This window comes from Elephantulus edwardii, unplaced genomic scaffold (genome assembly GCF_000299155.1).
Source record: "Elephantulus edwardii isolate Elephantulus edwardi_28Jun2011 unplaced genomic scaffold, EleEdw1.0 scaffold00397, whole genome shotgun sequence".
Taxonomy (NCBI): domain Eukaryota; kingdom Metazoa; phylum Chordata; class Mammalia; order Macroscelidea; family Macroscelididae; genus Elephantulus; species Elephantulus edwardii.
Window position 1 is genome coordinate 506,194 of NW_006400147.1, and position 23,096 is coordinate 529,289.

Sequence of the window (23,096 nt, forward strand, 5' to 3'; positions counted from 1 at the left end):
CTATGAGTCGCAAACGACTCGACAGCACATAACAACAACAAACAACAAAACAAGTTACCCAATGGCTTGTCAGGTTTCTTTTACTCTTTTAAAAAAATTAGCTTCCAGTCCTATTGATGGTTTCGATTGTTTACCTGTTTTCCATGTCATTGATTTCAGCTCCTGTGCTTATAATTTCCTTTCTTCTAGAGGCTGTGGGATTAGATTGTTGTTCTCTTCCTCTTTGATGGAGGTGCTGAGTTATATCATTAGTTTTGCTTCTTCCTTCGTTTTTTTTATATGTGTGCCTATTGCTATGAACTGCCCCCTAAAGACTGCCTTAGCTGCTTCCCAGAGGCTTTGACATGTTGTATTTTCATTTGTTTCAAGGAACTTTTTGTCATTCTTTATTTCTTCTATAACCCAGTCGTGTTCTAGCAGGGTGTTATTTAGCTTCTACCTGAGTAGTTTTGTAAGCTTTACCCTCATGTGGTTAATTTCTAGTTTTATGGCATTTTGGTCTGAGAAAATACTCTGTATTATCTCAATGATTTTAAATTTGTTGAGGCTTGCTTTATGTCCTAATATGTGATCAATTCTGGATAATATACCATGTGAACGTGAGAAGAAAGTGAATTGAGTTATAGTTGGGCGCAGTACCCTGAATACACCCTCAGTGTTGAGGTAGCTGATTGTATAGTTGAGATTTTCTGCATCTTTGTTAAGTTTCTTTTGAGTTGACTCATTTTTTGGTGAGAGTGGTGTTTTAATGTCTCCTACCACTATTTTGGTGCTATTTCTTTTGTTAACTGTTGTTTTACATATTTTGCAGGTCTATCATTTGGCACACAAATATTGACCAAGGTTATGTCTTCTTGATTTATTGTGCTTTAATCATTATGTAGTGCCCTTCCTGATCTTTTATACTGGTTTTCATTCTGAAGTCTATTTTTTCAGAGATTAGTATTGCCACTCCTGCTTTTTTTTGTGGATGCCATTTGGTTGGCATAGTTTTTAAACAGCCTTTGATTTTTTTACTCCATCTTTCTCTTCATTTCTTAGATATCTCTTGAAGACAGCATACTGATGTGTTTTGGTTTTTAGTGTTTTGCTTTTTTTTTTAATCCATTCTGCTACTCTTTTTCTCTTAATTGGTGCATTTAGTCCATTAACATTAAATGTGATTATCATCATGGCAAGTTTTATCGCTGCCATTTGCTGTTTCTTTTTTTGTTGATTCTGGTTACTGTGGTCCATCCACTTTCATTTGGTGTCTCTGTGTGAAGATTTCCCTTAAAATTTCTTATAGTGTAGTTTTTTATTCACAAATTGCTTAAGTTCCTTCTTTTCTGTGAATGACCTGACCTCTCCTTCATATTTGATGGACAGGTTTTCTAGGTACAGGCTCCTCCACTGGCAATTATTTTATTTAAACCTTCTATATATGCCAGCCCATTGTCTACTAGCTTGCATAGTTTCTGATGAGAAGACAAAACTTAATCTAATTGTTTCCCCTTTGTAGGTAACTCCTTGTTTTTCTCGTGATGTTTTTAGTTGTTGTTAAGTGGCGTCAAGTTGTCTGTGACTCATAGTGACCCTCTGTACAACGGCCTTAAACCCTACTCTAACATGTGCCAATCTTATTGTCTCTGGCACATCTACCCCCAATACCCCATTCACTGAATCAATCCATCTCATTGAAGGTCTTCCTCTCCTGTGCTGTCCTTCCACCCTCCCAAGCATGAGGTTCCTCTCTAAGGACTGATCCCTCCTTGCAACATAGCCAAAGTATGTCAAATGAAGCTTCAGAATCCGTGCCTCTATGGAGCAGCCTTGTTTAACCCTCTCCAGGATGAACCTATTCATTCTCTTAGCAGTCCATGGTATATTCAATACTCTTCTCCAACACCAAAGCTCAAAGGCATCAATCCTCCTTCTATCATTGCTAGTCATTGTCCAGTTCTCTGATGCACAGCAAGTGATTGTAAAGACCATTGCCTGTCAGGCACATCTTAGTCACCAGACTGACATCATTGCTCTTCAGTACTCTGGGATGCTTTTAGTATTCTACCTCTATCTTTAAATTTGGAGAATTTGACTCTGATATGTCTTGATATTTTTCTTTTTTGCATCTAGTCAATATGGTATTCAATGAGCTTCTGTGTGGATTTCCCTGCTCTTTATAATAGCTGGGAAGTTTTCTTCTAGTACTTTTTCTACAATTTTTTCTTTTGTTCTTTTCATGTTCTGGAATTCTAATTGTATGTATGTCGTTCCTTCTGATGTCATCCCACATGATTCTAATGTTTTCTTCATTTTCTTTATGTCTAATCTCCGATTTTTCTTCTAGTATATTTCCATTGAGGCTTTTGTCTCCAAACTCTCTCTCTGCTCCATCTCTTCTGTTCTACTTCCCCACCCCCCACCCAAGTGTGTTGGATACTTTTGCCATTTCAGTCTTAGTATTCTAGATTGCATCCTCATGCTTTTCCATTATCTCCAGTCCTCTGTTGGCTGTATCCTCTCTGTCTTGTGATGCTTTTTAAAGTTCTTATACTTCTTTATTTATAATTTCAATTCTTTCTTTCATCTTTTGATTTTCTTCTGTTGTTGTTCAAGTTGCTCCTCATTATTATATTTCTTCTGGTTCCCCATCTCTGGAGTATTCACTTTCTTAATGGCTTTCATCATTTGCACCTTCTTCTGTAGTTGTTCACATAACTCTGAATTAACATGTTCCTTCTGATTCTTTGTGTCTGGGGTATTTATTAGGTCTGTTTTTTAGAAGGGTTCTTTTTTCATAATGATTGAGGCAGTCTGCTGCTTTCTTGACATTTTAGGAATCTTTCTTAGTAGATGTTGGGCTTTTGTAAATGTATAATGTCCCAGGGTAGGGTAACGTTTTGTGAAGGACCTGTATATTGGGGCTCCCTTTTTGTCCCCACTTGAAGTAGGATGATTGTTATCCTCCAGAAACTGTGGCTGGTCCACATCTGTAACCCTTGGTCTTAAGAAATACCAGGCCTTCAGCACATATTGTAGGCAGGAGAGTTCAAGGGTAAAGCATCTGGGTTGTAGAGCACAGAAATATATTGATCTCTGGAAACCGCAGGCCATGACAGTGTACTCTTGAAGAATTACCTTGATGTATCCATTCCAATGAATAGACTCCAGACTAGAGCTGTGTTTTAGAGTATATCTGTAGTTATTTTAATTGGTATTCAAGTTAGAGCTGTGTGGAATCTTATTGACCACAAATTATATTCCCAGTAATAAAGTGGACTATAATACCTGTGAATGATCCTTCTTCCTATGAACACCTTTTTTATCTCTAGAATAAATGTTACTTTGACTTGTCAATTATATATCAAATAAATATTGATTAATTTCTATTGTTGACTTACTAAGATTTTTGGTGTTTAAATAATATAGCACTTATTCTTCAGCAATCAAAATCTGTAACTACCCAAATTTTTGCATGAAGAAAGTGAGATATAAAGAGGTTGAGTGAGTTGTTTGAGTTTGCACATATATTAAGAATCAGAACTAAGAGTTAAAGCCAGTCTAAGCCGAGGTGGGACTACCAGGCTTTCTTCTTCTTAGTGACAACACAGTGAGTGACTCTGTGAGGAGGGATAATTAAATGAGAGTTCAGAGAAGCTTCTGTTGATCTTACCTGCTTGTAATAATCCACATAGGTGATTTCAGTGCCATTCCGCTTCTGAAAAGTGTGTGTGGGCTTCACAGACCAGTCAATGTCATCAATGCGGTAAGTTTTGTTATTGTATCTGGAAAAATACAAGAGATATTTTTTTACATTTTATTTTATTATTTTGTGTGTGTGTACCATCAAATCAGATCTGACTGGTACTGGAGGAGATTGTCCCTCCTTTTCCAGCAGAGCATCTGGTGGATTTGAAAGAGATATTTTTAAAAAATATTCTAAATCATGCAAGATATGCTGCTGTTTCACCTAACTATTAATTAAAATATGATTCTAGAATTTTTCTGAGAACTATCAACTGTACAAGACCAAAATGGCAGTATCTGCCCAGGGATAAATCTCCAAAGGAGAGGATAGAAGGATAAATGGAAACAAGAACCACAGGAAGTATGTGGGAAGAATGCTATTGCTATGTAGGGACTGTGATCAATGTCATAAGATAAAATGTGTATAAATAATTAAATGCAATGCCAACCAGTCTGCTCTGTAAACTTTCACTGAAGTCACAATAAAAAGTTAGAATAAAAGACTTCAGAATTTCAGAAATGATGGATAACAATAACATAAACATAATCATTTTTTTAAAATATAAGTTACAAGGGAGCTCTGGTGGCCTAGTGGCAAGACACTGCACTACAATCCCAGAGGTACGTGGTTCAAATCCACCAGATGCTCTGCTGGAGAAGGAGGGGGCAATCTCCTCCTGTACCAGTCAGATCTGATTTGACAGAACATGTAAAAATAATACAATAAAATTTTTTTTAAAAAATATAAGTTAAATTACTTATAAAAATTCTGTAGTTGTTGAGAAGACACACAGCTAAAAACATACTAATTCAACAATCTCTACATGTACAGGACAGTGATAATGAGCTTATTCTTCAAGTTTGGAAACTTCTTTTCTGAGTTGTTGTTCTTCTATTAACATAAACGCTAAGGTTTCTATCTAGTCTTTTACATTTGTATTCTTAATTTGATTCCATGTAGATAGAGCATGAGAAGCACAATTCTCAAGCCAGACCTTCTTTACTTGTTATTGTAAACTATTGTTTGGTTTTAAAATGACACCAGGGGACATTTTTTGCTTAAGATGATTTCAAAGCAACAGTTCTGAAGGTTCATCTGGCCTCTATGGCTCCACAAAGTCTGTTCTTGTTGTTGTTACTGTTGTTATGTGCCATCGAGTCGCCTGCGACTCATAGCGTCCCTATGTACAACAGCCCTAAACTCTTCCCTATCCTGTGCCAATCTCACCATCTCTGACACACCTACCACCATTACCCCAGTCACTGAATCAATCCATCTCATCGAGGGTCTTCCTCTCCTGCGCTGTCCCTCCACTCTCCCAAGAATGACATCCTTCTTCAAGGACTGGTCCCTCCTTGCGACATGTCCAAAGTATGTCAGACAAAGCTTCAGAATCCTTGCTTTCAAGGAACAGCCAGGCTTCACCTTCTCCAGGATAAATCTGCTTGTTTTCCTAGTGGTCCATGGTATATTCAATACTCTTCTCCAACACCACAGCTCAAAGGCATCAATTCTCCTTCTATCATCCCTAGTCATTGTCCAGCTCTCTGATGCATAGCAAGTGATTGCAAAGACCATGTACCAGGTGCACTTTAGTTTCCAGACTGACATCTTTTCATGTCAGTACTTTAGAGAGGTCTTTAGCCACAGGGCCATCGCAATACGTCCTCTAATCTCCTGGCTGCGGGTGCCAAGAGTGTTAATACCACAAACATCTGAAATCCTATTCTTCATTTTCCCCATTTTGATTAAGATTATTCTGTGGGATCTTTGATAAAAATGTCCAGTAATGGTGAAGGCCCTCTAGTTCTTCTGGTCTCTCGGAGAAGGAATCAGTTGTGGATGGAGGTAATTAAGCCACACTTTCTGTATCCTCCTCTAATTCTTGTCTCCTCTTCTTTCTCTGTTTTCCAGGAAGAGAGGGACCAATTGCTGTGCTTTGGATGGCTGTTTGCAAGCTTTTAGGACCTCAAGACACAACAGAATGAATTAGTAGGTAGAACAGAAGCATTAAACACATTACAAGGCCAATGAACTGGGATGTCCTGTGAGACCACGACACTAAAATTCCACACTAAGGAAGCAAATTCCTGTAAGTTTTTGGTTGCACATAAGCAAGTTAGGTAGCAAGCCTTTTCTTCTTTTTTTTGCCATTGTTTTGAGTATTTTTAATGATCAACTCTTATCTAAGAGAATACTCATTAAACGATTTAAGAAGTCCATAATACTGCAAGAAAACCAATAGGAAAGCCATTAAACAGCAACCTACTTTCTCCAGTGGCAAACACTTAATGTCAGATATTCAGTAAGCTAGTTGTCATCAAGTTGACTTCCAAGGATTTTCAGTGGCTGAAGTTTCAGAAGTAGGTCACCAGACTTTCCTGGGCAGACTAAAACCTCTAACCTTTCAGTTAGTAACTGAATAACATTAACAACAAAATGGTGAGATTTGAGATGGCCTTTAGAAGGAATAGAATCTTAAGAAGAATGCTTGTCTAGAAAGTATACTCATAAGTTTCAAATAATGGGTGCAATCCAGATATCCTTCAATGACAAATGAACAAAAAGCCAATGGTGCATCTGTACAATGCAATATTATTCAGCTATAAAAAAGATTTTTTAAAAAATTACCATGCCACAAAAAGATGTGGAGAAACCTGCTCAGTGAGAGAAGCCAGTCTGACACAGCTGCATACTGCATGACTCCAACAATGTGACATTCTAGAAAAGGGCAAAACTACAGAGACAGTAAAAATCCCTGGCACTCAGAGGGATTTAGGGGGAAGGAGGAGGGATGAATGGGTGGATCACAGGGATTTTTTTAGAACAGTGAAACTACTCTTCAGTATACCCTGACAGTGGACATAGGACATTCTGTGTTTGTCAAAATCCACAGATATGAACACCACCACCAGCTAACATAAACTATAGGCCTTAGTTAAGACTATGTATCAATGCTGGTTTGTCAATTGTATTGTTGTTGTTGTTAAGTGCTGTTGAGTCAAGTACTACTGATAGCAACCGCATGAACAAAAACCCCTGTTCTTGAGAGCTCTGGTGGCCTGGTGATAAGAAGCTGCACTGCAATACCAAAGCACCAGAATCCACCAGATGCTCTCCTGAAGAAGGAGAGGTAATCTCCTCCTGTACCAGCTGGATCCAATTCGACGATACACAACAAGAAAAAAAAAATAAAATAAAACACTTAAAAAATGCTTGTTCTATAAATATTGTCATTTCTCTAGTGTTCATAGGGTTTTCAAAGGCCTGTTATTTAAGAAGTGGATGCCAATCTTGCTTCCAAGTCTGTCTTAACCCAGGATCCAACAATAGATAACTGTTACGGCTTTTGACACACCAGTGTTCAGTATTTATAGTAACTTCAAGTTATCTCAGTACAACAAAATGACAGACAAGGGTGGTCCACATAGAACAATGTTCTTCCCCAAACATAATTAACTCCAGGTCCAACCAAGTTTTAAATGCAGAGGTCCTGATTGACATAAACAAGAAGCTTCCAGCCCACGGCTATATTGTCCTAAATGGACCATAGGAACCTAAGATGCTAGTAACAAAGGGAGCTCTGGTGGCCTAGTGGCAAGAAGCTGCACTGCAATACCTAAGGCTTGTGGTTTGAATCCACCAGATGCTCCACTGGAAAAGGAGGGGAAATCTCATCTTGTGCCAGTTAGATCCAATTCAACAGTACACAACGCCCATGTTTATTGTGGCTTTGTTCACACTAACAAAGAGTTGGAAACAACCTAAGTCCCCAACAACAAACGAATGGATAGAGAAGCTCTGATATATTCACGCAATGGAACACTAGGCTGCATTGAAAAACAAGGAACTCATGAAATACTATTCAAAATGGGTGACCCTGGAGGACATTATGCTGAGTAAAATATCTCAGTCACAAAAGGACAAATACTGTATAGTGTCACTACTGTAAAACAGGACTGACATAGGGATTGTGGAGAAGACTGAGAAAGATGCGATAAATTACGTATACTGCATTGAAACAGATGAGAGAGAGAACTGTTTAAAAGGTATCTAGGATTAGGTATTATTGTCATGACAGGAGTCCAGAACGAAGGTTGCATAGTGGAGTGGACTTTGTGGGAGGGATTGTATAACAGTGAAAGAATTTTTCTTTTACTTTCCTAAGAGAAGAACGAACTGGAGGGGAGGGGTGGGCAGGGAGAAAAGTGCAACAATAAATGAATGGAAATCCAAAGTCTCTAAATTTTCATTAAAATTAATAATTTTTAAAAAAAGGAAATGGAAAATAGTATCCAGGGCTTCTCCTCCTCCCTGTATCATCCATATAATTATTTTCAAACCTAAAGCTGAATATACTGAGTCATTGTATCAAGAGGAATTGGGAGATACAGAAGAATTTAATGAAATAACATTTGCGCGAGAGCCTATGGTGATGAAGAAAGAAGTTCAAGCTGATTTTAAGGAAATAGCAAAAAAATAAGGCCCCAGGAATAGATGGTATACCAATTGATGTATTTCAGCTAACATATGCTGCCCTGGATGTTCTCACCAAGCTGTGCCAAGAAATCTGGAGAACAACCACTTGGCCAACTGACTGGAAGAGATCTGTATCTGTTCCCATCCCAAAGAAGGTGAATCAACAGAGTGTGGAAACTACAGAACAATCTCATTGATTTCACATGCCAGCTAGATTCTACTGAAGATTATCCAAAAACGACTGGAACAGAACATCAGCAGAGATTTGCCAGAAGTCCAGGTTGGGTTTAGAAGGGGTTGTGGTACTAGGGATATTGTAGCTGATGTTAGATGGATCTTAGCTGAGAGCAGGGAATACCAGAAGAATGTCTATCTGTGTTTCACTGATTATGCAAAGGCGTTTGACTGTGTGGATCATAACAAACTGTGGCTGACTCTGAGAAGGATGGGTATCCCAGAACATTTAATCGTGCTAATGCAAAACCTATACTTGGACCAAGAGGCAGTCGTCAGAACAGAGCAGGGTAACACTGCATGGTTCAAAATTGGGAAGGGTGTACGCCAGGGATGTGTCCTATCTCCGTACCTTTTCAACCTGTATGCAGAGCAGATTATCCGAGAGGCTGGGCGCTATGAGAAGTGTGCATCAGGATTGGTGGAAGATCTATTAACAATCTGCATTATGCAGATGACACACCCTGCTTGCTGAAACGGAGGAGGACCTCATACATTTGCTGCAGAGGGTCAAGGACTGCAGCCTTCAGTATGTACTGAGGCTCAATGTCAAGAAGACAAAGATTCTCACCACTGGACCAACTGGTAGCATCAGGATGGATGGCGAAGAGATTGAGACTGTTCACAGCTTCAGTTTGCTCGGCTCCACGGTCAACACTCTTGGCACCAGTAGCCAGGAAATAAAAAAAAACCGTATTGCGATGGGAAAGTCTACTGTTAGGGACCTCTCTAAAGTACTCAAGAGCAATGGTGTCTCTCTGGAGACTAAGGTGCGCCTGATACAAGCCATGGTCTTTGCTATCACTTGTTATGCATCAGAGAGTTGGACAATGACTAGGGAGGACAGAAGGAGAATTGATGCCTTTGAGCTGTGGTGCTGGAGAAGAGTATTGAATGTACCATGGACTGCCAAGAAAACAGATTCATTCTGGAGAGGGTTAAATCAGGCTACTCCTTGGAGGCAAGGAGGGACAGTCAGTCCTTGGAGAGGGACAACATGCTTGGGAGGGTGGAGGGACGGCCCAGAAGGGGAAGACCCTCTATGAGGTGGATTGATTCAGTGTCTGGGGTAACTGGGATGGGTGTGTCAGAGGCAGTGCGATTGGCACAGGATAGAGCAGGGTTTAGGGCTGTTGCACATAGGGTCGTTATGAGTCACAAATGACTCGACAGCACATAACAACAACAACAACAACAACAAAGCTGCTTTAAAAATAAAATCTTTTAAAATGTTTGATGGAATGTATACACATACCCCACTAAACCTACTGCCTTTAAGCTGACTGTCATTCATAACAACTCTCCATCGGGTTTTTGAGGCTTACATCCTCACAGGAGCAAACTGCCCACCTTTCTCCTGCAGAGCATCTGGTTGGTTCAAACTGCAACCTTTTGGTTAACAACCTGGCACATCAAGCACTGTGCCACCAGGGCTCCCTGTTATATATAAACTAGAATCGTATTCAGCCATAAGGAAAAGGAAATTCTAACACAGGTTGCACCATGGATGAATCCTGAAAACTCTATATTGAATTAAAATAAATCACATAAAAAGAATATGCACTGTATCCCTGATCCTACTTACATGAATAGGTACAACAGAAAAATACATAGAGAGAAAGGTTTATTCAGTGGCTTCCAGGGTCTGTTGTTGTTGTTGAATATGACTCAGAGCAACCCTATGAAAGGCTGAACTGAACCCTGCCCTATCTGTAGCATCCTGATCATCCCTCAAAATTCTTGTCATACAGTCAGAACAGACTCAGAGCTGATCCTCCAGTAGGTTTCGGGAGGCTGTGAACTACATGGAAGGAGACTGCCCATCTTTCTCCTGCTCATGGATTAAAACTGCCAGAGAGGTAGTTAGAGGCCTTAGAGTCAGCAGTGCAACTCCCTCCCAGTTACACCACCACAGCTCTCCTGGAGGGGAGAAAGAGTGCTCAATGTTTAAGAAGAACTAAGAGTCTGTCTAGAGTAAAGAGAAACTAATAATAAATAATAGTGATGGCTGTACCGCATGGTGGATGCAATTAATGGCACTGAATGACATATTTAATAATGGTTAAAATGGCAATGTTTTTCTTACACATTTTTTCCAGAATGAATTTGTTTTTAGAAAATTGAGTGAGAGATGCAGAAGCATTGAAACAACAAAGGACTCACTGTGGTGGTTAGAACAAGGAGGGTGTGGCTGGAGAATGGAAAAAGACCCAAGATCAGCTGTGTGGACAGTCCCAGATGTGTGCTAAATGAGTTCTGCTGAATGCTAGACCAGACAGCTAGGACAGTCAGGACTCCTCACTCCATGAGAGAACTGATCACATCTGTGCTTAGGCCAATGCCCTGAAGCTATCCTGCCTCCCAAGTAATTCATCCTCTGAAGAAAAGAAAAAAAAAATGTATTTAAAAGCAGGCTTTTTACCTTGTAAGGACGATGAGTCCCAACAGCTCTTTCTCACATGCCTGGGTAAAGGTGGCCAGGCCCGTTCTGTGATAGAGGTCAGTCATGAGTTCCAGAACAGTCTCATTGCGAAGGACTTTATAACACACATCAGCACTAAACAGCAGGCTGCTTTCAAACCGGGAGATGGAAACGGAAAACCCAGGCCAAAGGGACAGTCTTAAAAATAAACGGATAAAGTTGTATCAGAAAAACAATACCCTCTTACAAAACAGTGGCATTTACGTTAGAATTCTCAGGGTTTTACTGAAAAATATTTTTTTCTAGTCTGATTTGTTCCTATTTGTTGACTGAAAACTTGAGAGTTTTGGCTGTAGTGCTTTTACAGATATATTTTGGATTAAAAATGTTCCTGTAAATCTAAAACCAAACATACTGCTGTGGAGTCTTTTCCAAACCATGGCAACTCAATCACCATTGGTTTTTCTGAGGCTTTAATGAGAACAGACTACTCATCTTTCTCCTGTGCAGCAGCTGATGGATTTAAGCTATGGACACATAACTCATTGCACCTCTAGAGCTCCGCTCCTATAGAACAGGGATCCCCAGTCTTGGCACTACTGGCATTTTGGACTGGATAATTCTTTGTTAGGGTCTCTCCTGTTTAAGGTAGGGCATTTAACACCATCTCTGATCTCTCTCCACTAAGTTTCAGTACCAATTCACCAGTGTAATAACCAAAAATATCTCCAGACATTTATCAAATGTTTTCTGCTGGGTAAAACCACCTCTGCTTCAAATTCCGAGGTACAGGACTGCTAAGTTACTGGACAGATTTGTTCCAGTAAGAAACCATCGAAGTTCAGAAGCACACCCACTCAAAGGTGAAGAGAGTGGATAGCCCCACCAATGAGACCAAGGAACCTTCAAATGATAATATGTATGAGTCAAAACCAAAATAAATCTCACTGCCATCAAAATGGTTCTGACTCATGGAGACCCTCCATTGTATTTCTGACACTGTACGTCTCAATAGAAGCAGACTGGCTCCTCTTTCTTCCATGGAATAGCTAGTGGGTTAAAACTGCTCACATTTTGGTGAGAAGCCCAAGGGTTCTTGGCAAAAACAAATGAGAAATTCAGTCTTTTCATTTCCACATTTATATATGTGATTGCTACAAACAAGACTGAAAAGCTGTGAGTAAAAAATGGAATGAAAGACACTTCTGTGTTCTATTTCTGCAAGTTTGAGGACAATCACATCCACAAAGCACAGACCCCTCAACTCAACCCACTGTTTGAAACATGGCTCAGTGTCACAACAGAAGCATGATAAAACAAAATATTTCAACAAAGCATTTTATTCCTACAGAAAGTTACTTCTTGTTGTTATTGCTATGTGCCATTGAGTCACCTTTGACTCTTAACGACCCTACGTACAACTGCTCTGAAATCTGCCCTGTCCTGAGTCAGTCTCACTGACACTGACACACCTACCTTCAAATCCCGTTACTGTGTCAATCCATCTCGTCTGGAGTCATTCTCTCCTGAACTGTCCCTCCATCCTACTGAGCATGATGTCCTTCTCCAAGGACTGGTTCCTCCTGGCCACATGCCCAAAGTATGTGAGACAGAAGTTCAATATCCTAGCCTCCATAGAGGAACTTGGTTTCACCCTCTCCAAGACAGACCTATTTACTTTCTTAGTGGTCTTTGGAATGTTCAAGACTCTTCTCCAGAATCACAACTCAAAGGCATCAATTCTTCTCCTGTCATCTCTAGTCATTGTCCTGCTGTCTGATGCTTGGCAAATAATTGTGAAGACCATTGCCAGATCAGCCACACCTTAGTCTCTAGACTGACATAGTTGCTTCTCAGTACTCTGAAGAGGTCCCTGGAAGCAGATTTTCCCAATCTTTTGATTTTATGGCTGCCAGTGCCAACCATGTTGACTGTGGAGCCAAGCAATCTATAACTGTTAACAACCTCAATCACTTCTCCATCTATCATGGTGCTGCCAACTGGCCCAGTAATGAGAATCTTTGTGTTCTTGATGTTAAGATTCAATGCATATTGAAAGCTACAGTCCTTGATCTGCAGCAAGTGCCTGAGGTCCTCCTCAGTTTCAACAAGCAAGGTTGTGTGATGTGCATAATGTAGGTTGTTGATGAGTCTTCCTCCAATCCTGATGCCACATTCCTCCTCATAAAGCCCAGACTCTTCATTGATCTGTTCTGCATATAGACTGAAAAGGTATAGAAACAGGACACATCCCCAGGGCACTCATTTCCTGATTTTGAACCATGAAGTGTTTCCTTACTCTGTTGTGATGACTGCTTCCTGTTTCACGTATAGGTTTTGCATGAACACAATCAAGTGTTCTGGATTCACATTCTTCTCAAGGTTACCCATAATTTGTTGTGATCCACACAGGCAAATGCCTTTGTATAGTCAAGGAAACAAAGATAGACATTCTTCTGGTACTCTTTGCTTTCTGCCAAGAGACATCTGACATTAGTGATAATGTCTCTAGTGCCATGGCCTCTTCTAAACCAGCTTATATTTCTAGTAGTTCTCTGTCGATGTACTGTTCCAGTCATTTTTGGATAATCTTCAGCAGGATTTGCTTGTGTGTGTGATATATTGTTTAATAATTTCCCCATTCTGTCAGGTCATCTTTTTTTCGAATAGGGAGTAAATATGTGTCTCTTTCAGTAAGCTGGCCAGGCAGCTGTCCTCCAGATTGCTTGGCACAACATGGTGGGCATGTCTGGGGTACCATCTATTTGTTGAAATATGTCAAATGATATTCCATCAATTTCCGGGTCCTTATTTTTTTTGCTAAATCCTTCAGAGCAGTGTGAACTTTCTCCTTTATTACCATTGTCTTTTGATCATATGTTGTTTCTTAAAATTCCATGTCAGTCAATTCTTTTTGGTACAGTGACTCTATATACTCCTTCCATCTTCTTTTAATGCTTCCTGAATCATTCAATATTCTGCCCACAGCATCCTTAACTATTGCAACTCGAAGCTTGAATTTGTTCTTTAGTTTAGTTCCCTCAGCTTAAGAAATGCCAAGTAAGTTGGGCCCTTTTGATTTTCCTACTTCAGCTCCTTGTACATTTCATAACACTTTGCTTTGTGTTGCTGAGATGCCCTTAGAAATCTTTTCTTCAGCTCCTTAACTTCTTGACTTCCCTTTGCTTTGGCTTCTCAGCGCTCTAGTGCAATACTCAGAGTCTCCTCTGACATGAATTTTGGTCTTTCCTTCTTTGTAATGGCCTTAAGCATTCTTCATGGATGATATTTTGGTATCTTCCCACAGCTCATCTGGTCTTCATTCATTAGTGTTCAAGGCCTCAAACCTGTTCCTTAGTTGGTTTTTAAATTCAGAGAGAATAGACTCAAGATGAAATTTTGATTCTTGTGTACTTGATTTGACTTTCTTTAGTTTTAATTTGAATCTGCATATGACTAGTTGATAATCTGTTCTGCAATCAGTACCTGGCCTAGTTTTCACTGTTAATATTGAACCTCTCTAATGATTCCTTCCACAGATGTAATCTATCTGATTCCTCTGTGTACCATCAGGTGAAATCCATGTGTATAGCCTGTGTTTATGTTTCTTATAAAAGATATTTGCAACGAATAAGTAAATCACTGATTATACACAATTCTATCATTCTGTCCCCAACCTCATTCCTATCACCAAGTCCATGTTTTTTGACTACTGATCCTTCTTCCTCATTCCCAACTTTTGCATTCCAGTCACTCATTATTATTAATACATTTTGGTTGCACGTTTAATCAATTTCCGACTGCAAAAGTTGGTGGAAATCACCTATTTCTCCCTCTTGTCTGATTCAAAATGTCCCATGCCAATCCATCTCATTTTGTCAATATCTACTATGTCAGTTATGTGTTCTATTTCTTACCGATGTCCAGGAGGACATCTGCTTTTTTTTTTATCCTCAGTGAAAAAGCTATGGATCTTACTATTGACCAAGGGTTTCAACCTCACATTGCTAATTTGCTAATTTTCGTGCTTGAAAGGAGAGGGCTAAGCTTAAGTATTTTTGGAATGTCTTTGAATTAGCGGCACTAAGGAGTGGTCCTGGCTGGTTCATAAGAAGAGTACAAGAGAGTTTCTTTTAGTAATTTTTAGAAAAAAGACTCTTGTTTCAGCTTTAACTCCACCTTGTAACTTTTGAAGAGAACATGTGTTTGGTTTGGTTTTTTTCCCTTACACAACTGAGTATTTCTAATCCAGGTGGAGAGGTAAATGATAAGATAAAATTCATGAAAGTGTCTACATTCCAGTAATAGATGAATTTTTAATGGAGTTTGGTATTTTACATTTTGAGTTGCAGCCTCTCTTACTGGTTAACTTTTTTTGTAGTAAGATTTATCATCTTGTTATGCCTTCTTATCACTATTCCCATGTTTTAACTTCTCTGTGTCTATACTCCCGTAAATTAGTTAAGCTAATGTTGTAAATAGTTTTATGTGGGGCAATTAAAATCCTAATTTAAGATTATGATCTCATATGCTGGTCAAAATGTTACTGCCTGGAAAAGTAAAGGGATCCTGTACTGAGATAAAAAGCACCATTTGTCTCAGGAAAGGTAAACAGCTTTCTCAAATAAGGAGCCCATTAACTGGGAAGGGAGGTAATAACAAGTCAAATGAATTAGAGTCTTCGGCACTGTTTGTAGGCCCTGGGCACTATTTTCTTAATAAAATGTGAATTTTCTTTCCAGATGGAACACCTTGCAACTTTGAAGACTAGATAATATGTCAAATAGATTAAGAGTTGACAATGGTATAAAAACTCTCATAGGGGAGGTGATGAGGCAGACTTAGAGAACTATCTCAGTGCCTTCCAGATCTGCTAATAAAATGTTTGCTAATGAGGAACCATCTTTATTTCAATTAGTGCAAGTGGTGGGAAGGACCTGTTGTTTGTCTAATGTATTTTCAGACCCTTTTACCTTTGTATATATGTGCTGCTAACCCGAAAGTTGAGCCTCTCCAATGGTTTGAATCCATCAGCAGCTCCAAGGAGAAAGATGGACAATCTCCTCCCGTTGGATTTACAGCCTCAGAAATGCAAAGGAAGGTTACTCACCCAATAGCAAAAAGAAGGGGGGGGGGGCAGAATGACACTTTGGACTACTTTGGTCTTCTCTTTAGACTTTGGAAAGATGAGTGGTCAATAGTCCATTTCAGGTGTCACCTGGCCACCTTACCTGAAGCATTCAATTCCCGGCTTAGGGTGAAATTCTATGAATGCTCCTCATAGTTCTATCTTTCACTAGATGAGTTAGGTTGGCTTCTCTGCTGACAGTTGATTTCTTATTTAAACGCCCTGCCTATGCTAAGTGCCTTTCAGCAAGACATAAGAACAGTAACTATGTGTTACAGCCTAATACTGTTTATTTGACTTTTATGATTACTTGTCGTACTCAAAAAGGCTATTTCTGAGTTATTTCAAGGACTTAGGATGATGACCTAGCACACTATTTTTTTAAAAAAAAGAAAAATGAAACTAGGCTGCTAGCTTCATATTTACCACTCTGGGGGGGGGGAAAGACTTGAAAATTATAAACAAATCCATTACATTTCATACTGTGGAGTCTCTCATAGGAGGCACAATAGGACATTAATTGCATTGTAAATTATGTTGTTCGAATTAGAACAATTTCAGAGTAACAGAAAACATAAATAAACCTACTTGTGCTGGGAAATTTCCACTGGCTCTGAAGGATTATAGTAGTTTCTTCCAATTTGGTACATGGATAACTTTTTCAAAATCCTGTAAATATATGTAATTTGAAATTTTGATAAAGATCAGTTAATGATAATGTGCAAGTTTATACCAATGGTGATAATGATAAAAACACATGGAAATTACAGAACTATCATTCTTATAGCACGCACAGCTTAGATACTATAACAAGTAGGTATAATTGCAGTGTCTCAATATATTTCAGAATGACACAACTGAAATTACCTATCTGTATCTAAATATAAAGAAGTTGTGTGGTTACTAACCAATGAATACCTGTGGCTGTCACATTCTGGTGAACTTGGATGGGTGAGGCAAGTCAAGATTGAAGTTTCTTTTGGATTCTGTTGTATTTTAAGAAGAAATATCTGGGTTTTTTTGGTTTGTTTTATTTTTTTTTAAATATCTGTTTTTAATTAAGCTCCTCAAACTCCTAAAATGTACCAAATATCACTGCTGCTTCTTTGGCAGCTAATCTCGGTCGCTGTGGAAACTGAGGCATGGCCAATATGAGGCTATCAGGCAAACAGCGGGATAAGTAGGGAACTTCAAGTCCGAAAATGAGAATTCCAGCTGTGTGACTTTGGGTCCAAGCACTGAGCCTCAGCCTTCATACGTGAAAAACGTTGGTTTTAATGATAATATGTCTCACAAGAGGATTAAGTGGAAAAAACCCACCAAAAAAAACCAACCCAAAACCAAACAACCCCCCAAAAAACACAACAATAAAACAGCAGAAACAAAACCAAAAAACTCCAATGAAAGAGCTTTGTAAACAAAATCCATGTTCAAAATTTTGGCTGATTTAAAACAATTCTTTCTCAGGAGGGCATTCTGCTTCTAATGCACTGGTTATAGAACACAGAGCTGAGGCCAGAGACAATCAAAAGACGTTAGGCCAGAACTAGGAAACTGAGTGTAGGAAGTTCCTGATGTGCCTTACCCAGCAACCTCTAAAAGTCCCTGTTCTCTTCAACAAAGCACTCACATTTAAATGACTTAAGAATTCTCTATCGTTGTTAGGTGCCCCATCCTCATGGTCTCCACCAGGAGCAAGCTCACTGTCCCAGTCATCACCGTGCCAACCCATCTCACTAAGGGTCCTTCTCTCTTTCACAGACTCCCCAATAGTGGTCAAATCAGCATCTTCCACGTGCTATCTTGAAGGTTTGCTAAAAAAGCAGATTGCCACGTCCAACCTGTGAAATCCTACTTGACAAGGTGGATTCAGGGTCCAGAGAGTCCCCCAATATAGCATTAAAGCAAATGATCCTCACACTGGTTAGGGAATCATCAGAACCCTTATTATTGGCCACCTCCCTGTTCCGACACAAGAATGTAGGCAGGGAAAGAAGAGGCTATCGTGGAGAACACAGAAAATGATCAAGTCTTTTCACAGTCAAAGTCAATGAGATAAAAGCAAAATAGATCTTTCTGTCCAATGACTCAAACCTTTTGTTACAGTGTCCTCCTCTACCTTCACCTTTGCAGCACCAGACACAGTGCAACAAATCACTGCCCATGCCTGTGCCACCCCTGTGACCAGCTGCAGACAGGACTTGTGTAAGCTGTAGACTTTTCACTGGATGGCTTTCAGAAGCAGATCACCAGGTCTTTCCTCATCATCTCTCTACGTCTGAAGGCTCTGTTAGAACCTGTTCAGTACTATGGGTTTCAGCAGCTGAGCAATGCAGACATTTTCAGTAACAGAGGGTAGTGTTTACATATAAGGTGAACAGGCAAAGTATTGAACAAGAATCTTCTGCATAGAAGGTAAGACTTGTGCCTCTGAGCCACTACTGCCTTTCATAACACAAACATAACAAACTTTAAATCAGGTTAGAGAGTTGAGAAAAAGGGAAAGGCACCTTTGCTGATTCCAGAAAGTCGGAATAAGTCTGGGATTCCTTGGATCAGCTTGGACAATACTGATAACAATATCTGTTTCCCACCAGTGAGTGACAATGAAGGGCTGTGTTTTCCTTCCCTGCACAAGCTCATGATAGTGTTACTGTGATGTTAAAAAGGAAAAATTTCCCTACAGAGGGCATTCTTGTTGGCACATGTGGCTACAACACTGTTGATGATTTTAATACCCAAGTTTTAGAGCGTCAATGGCATTGTCAGCTTCAATTAAATGCACATTTGAGAGTCTTACTTTTTGAAGATGATGTTGAACACCTGGGTGCACACGGGCGAGCTAGACGGCAGCTCCCTTGTCAGTGTGACAATCATCTTGATGGTCTCACCCTTCTTAGTCTCAGTTGACAGTTCTGTGACCTGGGGAAGCACATGTTTAATATTGCAATCTGCGAATTACCCACCCACCCCACACAGCATGTCACTATCAGAAAATCATCACAACTTAATATACTTTAACTCAGAACTAAACTGCAGGTGTTAGTGACTGATGAGTAATGCAATCGCCACATTATGTTGAGAAGAATTTTCTTTTTGGTGTCTGGCTAATTCTCAGATACCTTGGCTCTCTTCAGGGAGAATCAAAGTCACACTTATGGTTTAATGACTCCAACCAACAGGATTCCAGAGCAGTAGTGCTTGTCTTTTGGGGGAAGAAAGTAATTACTTCGAGAGTCTGATGGAAATTAGACACTCTTCCTAGAAATACGCATACAGAGCAGATATGTGATAAAGTACTTCAGGGGGTTCAAAGTCACTCAGAAGCCTAACGCTGGGCTCCCCTGATGGTGAGGAATCCTTCTGGGACAGTGGTTATAAACTTGACTGCTAATGGTTCAAATACACTAGCAGCTCCACAGGGGGGGAAATGATGGCTACAGCCGCGAAGATTGTGTGAGACAGCTCTGCTCTGTCCTATTATGAGTTGGAGTTGACTCAATGGCAAGAGATTTTTCTGCTCTGACCAGTCCAGCTTCGTAGATTGCAGCAGACTGCCTCTCACAAGTTTACTTATAAAACAGGAAATCAGAAATGAGGGAAACAGCCGAGAGGGTAGGGAAAAAAGGGAAAGTAAACATGGGAAAAATAAAGAAAATCAGAACAAAGAGGAAAACTGATTCTGTTATTAAGTCTGAAAAGGTCTAGAGAAACCACAAATGTCCCTATAATATGTTCTTGCAATAAAATGAATGCATTTAGTGGCTTTTCTGTACCAGTTCCCCACCTAAATATGAAGCTCCTTGATTCCAACAAGGCCCAGTACAGGTTTTGTGAATTGAAAAAATTAACAAATCTGTTGATAAATACTAAATGATAATCAAGGATATATTTCCCCCCCTAAAGGATAAAGAGAACCAAGAAGCCAAAGCTAAAGGCAGAAACCAAGAAATTAAAGAGCTGAACAGAAAATTTCAAAGTGCAGCTTAGGACAACAAAGCAAGATACTATAATGAAATGTGCAGAGAGCTGGAATCAGAAAATCAAAAGGGCCGAACTCACTCAGTGTTTCTTAAGCTGAAGGAACTGAAAAACAAATTCAATTCATGAGTGGCAATACTTAAGGATCCTTTTTTGAATAGAGTGTTAAATGATCCAAGAAGCATTAAAAGAAGATGGAAGGAGTATACAGAGTCACTCTAACGGTAGAAGGAATTGACTGACACAGAAGAATTCATGAAATAAAGTATGAGCAAGAGCCTGTGGTGATGAAGGAGGAAGTTCAAGTAGCTCTGAAAGAACTGGCAAAAATCAAGGCTCCAGGAGTTAACGACATACCAATTGACATATTTCAACAAACAGACGCTGCTCTGGATGTGCTCACTAAGTTGTGCCAAGAAATCTAGAGGACAGCCAGCTGGCCAACTGACTGGAAGAGATCAATATTTGTTCCCATTCCAAAGAAAGGTGACCCGACAGAGTGTGGAAACTATTGAACAATATCATTAATATCACATGCAAACAAGATTCTGCTGAAAATGATCCAAAAACGATTGGAGCAATATGTCAACAGAGAACTTCCAGATGTGCAGGCTGGGTTTAGAAGAGGTCGTGGTACTAGGGATATTACAGCTAATGTTAGATGGACCTTGTCAGAAAGCAGAGAGTGCCAGAGGAATGTCTATCTGTGCTTCATAGACTATGCAAAGGCTTTGACTGTGTGGATCACAACAAACTATGGCTCACTGTGAGAAGAATGGGAATTCCAGAACATTTGATTGTGCTAATGTGAAACCTATACTTGGACCAAGAGGCAGTTGTCAGAACAGAGCAAGGAGACACTGCATGGTTTAAAATTGGGAAGGGAGTCTGCCAGGGATATATTCTGTCTCCATATCTTTTCAATCTGTATGCAGAACAGATCATCCAGGACTCTGGGCTGTACGAGGTGAAATGTGGCATCAGGATTGGTGGAAGAGTCATCAACAACCTATGTTATGCATATGACACAACCCTGCTTGCTCAAACTGAGGAGGACCTGAAGTGCTTGCTGCAGAAGGTCAAGGACTGCAGCACTCAATATGGATTGAAGCTCAACATCAAGAAAACAGATTCTCACCACTGGGCCAATTGGCAGCATCAGTATGGATAGTGAAGAGGTTGAGATAGTTAACAGTTTTAGTTTGCTTGGCTCCACAGTCAACAGTCTTGGTATCAGCTGCCAGGAAATCAAGAGACAAATTGTATTGGGAAAGTCGGTTGTCAGGGACCTCTCCGGAGTACTGAAGACTCAGGCTAGAGACTAAGGTGTGCCTGATCCAGGCTATAGTCTTTGCAATTGCGTGCTATGCATTGGAGAGCTGGACAGTGACTAGGGATGATACAAAGAGAATTGATGCCTTTGAACTGTGGTGCTGAAGAGGTGTAGAATATACCATGTACTGCTAGGAGAACAAACAGGTTTGTCCTGGAGGGGGTGAAGCCAGGCTGTTCCTTGGAGTCAAGGATTCTGAAGCTTCATCTGACATACTTTGGGCATGTTGCAAGGAGGGACTGGTCCCTGGAGAGGGACATCACGTTTGGGAGAGTAGAGGGACAGCGCAGGAAAGGAAGACCCTTGATGAAATAGATCAATTCAGTGATTAGGAGTAGGTGTGTCAGAGACAATGAGGCAGGCACAGGATAGAGTAGGGTTTAGGGTTCTTGTACATAGGGTTGCTATGAGTCGCAAAATGACTTGATGGCGTTATAACAAGAACAACGAAGGATAAAGAACTAACTAGAAGTCAGTAAAGAAGCACTTGTTTATTTTGCTCTGTCTGTAATCACAAGAGCCCTGGGAGCATAGTGTATGACGTGTATATTCTATGTTGTTGTTATGTGCTGTCAAGTTACCTGTGACTCATAGTGACCCTATGTACAACACCTCTGAAAAGTGCTCCATCCTGTGCCAATCTTATTGTCTTTGACTGACACACCTACCCCCATTATCCCAGTCACTGAGTCAATCCACCTCATCAGTACGCACAGTGTATGTAGTTTATATGAGCTGCTAATGGAAAGATCAGTAGTTCAAATCCACCAGCTCCTGTGAAGGAGAAATATGAACAGTCTCCTCCTGTAAAGATTTACATCTATGGCAATCAATTTGCATACGACTATGAGTCAGAACCAACTTAATGGCAGTGGGGTTCTGTGTTTAAAGAGTAATGCATTTTAGGTTGAACCAACAGTATATGTAGTTAGAAATGGTCATGGCATGAAGGTAGAGATCTGGTCCCTTTTCAGGAGATGAAGTATTCTATTGGGATGATTTCCTGCCTGAGGTAAGAACACACATCTGGGTTACATTTGTGAGAAGACCAGCAGGAAGGAGGTGTTCAGAGCTCAGAAAGATGGTGGGAGAAGGGAGGATGGAAAGTGATGAAGAATTTGGGGGCAGAATTGGGAGTGGAAGCAGACTGACTCAGCATAGATGCTTCTGTCTGTGAGCCAGTACCCCAAGTGGCTCAAGGGCATTTTATTTAAGATCAAATTCCTCCCCCTTCTTTACATATCGTAACCAAAAATCAACTTGGTTTTTTGTTTGTTTGTTTCCTGTATATGTCTAAAAGCCACACCTTCTAGTCTGCTGGCCGCTAACCTCATGGTGAACTCTGACGTGGACTTCTCCTTCCATGACCTAATCAGCTCACAGATGACATGAGTGTCTACACCAACATGCCTCTCAACTACTTTCACTATTCCAATCCTACTATTGCTCTCCACATGCCTAAGAGCTCAGTCTTGGGAATTAGACACACTGCAGTCTGATACTTCTAACACCCTGCATAATCTCATGCTCTTTCAGATCTTCCTCATTCATTCATTCATTTATTTATTTTAGAGAGGTTTTGGATTTCCATTCATTCATTGCCACAATTTTCTCCCTGCCCACCCCTCCCCACCAGCTCGCTTCCCCCTCCGAAGAGAGAAAAAAAAAATTCCTTCATTAGTATACAATTACCACGTCCCTTCCCCCACCCCCCACCCCGAGTACACTTCTCTATGCAACCTTAATTCCGTATTCCTGTGCTAACCATAATACTCAATCATATATCACT

The 23,096-nt window shown here is 40.1% G+C and overlaps 1 protein-coding gene across 1 annotated transcript in view; it reads right to left on the bottom strand.

The window, feature by feature from the left end:
• PIWIL4 (piwi-like RNA-mediated gene silencing 4) overlaps window positions 1-23,096 on the bottom strand; it is a 98,974-nt gene that overhangs the window by 60,961 nt on the left and 14,917 nt on the right. Inside the window, exons 3-6 of the mRNA XM_006902359.1 lie at window positions 18,794-18,915; window positions 16,582-16,662; window positions 10,866-11,063; window positions 3,656-3,767 (exon numbers count right to left, since the gene is read on the bottom strand). Of these exons, the coding sequence (XP_006902421.1) occupies window positions 3,656-3,767; window positions 10,866-11,063; window positions 16,582-16,662; window positions 18,794-18,915 (513 nt within the window). The remainder of the gene's footprint in view (window positions 1-3,655; window positions 3,768-10,865; window positions 11,064-16,581; window positions 16,663-18,793; window positions 18,916-23,096) is intronic.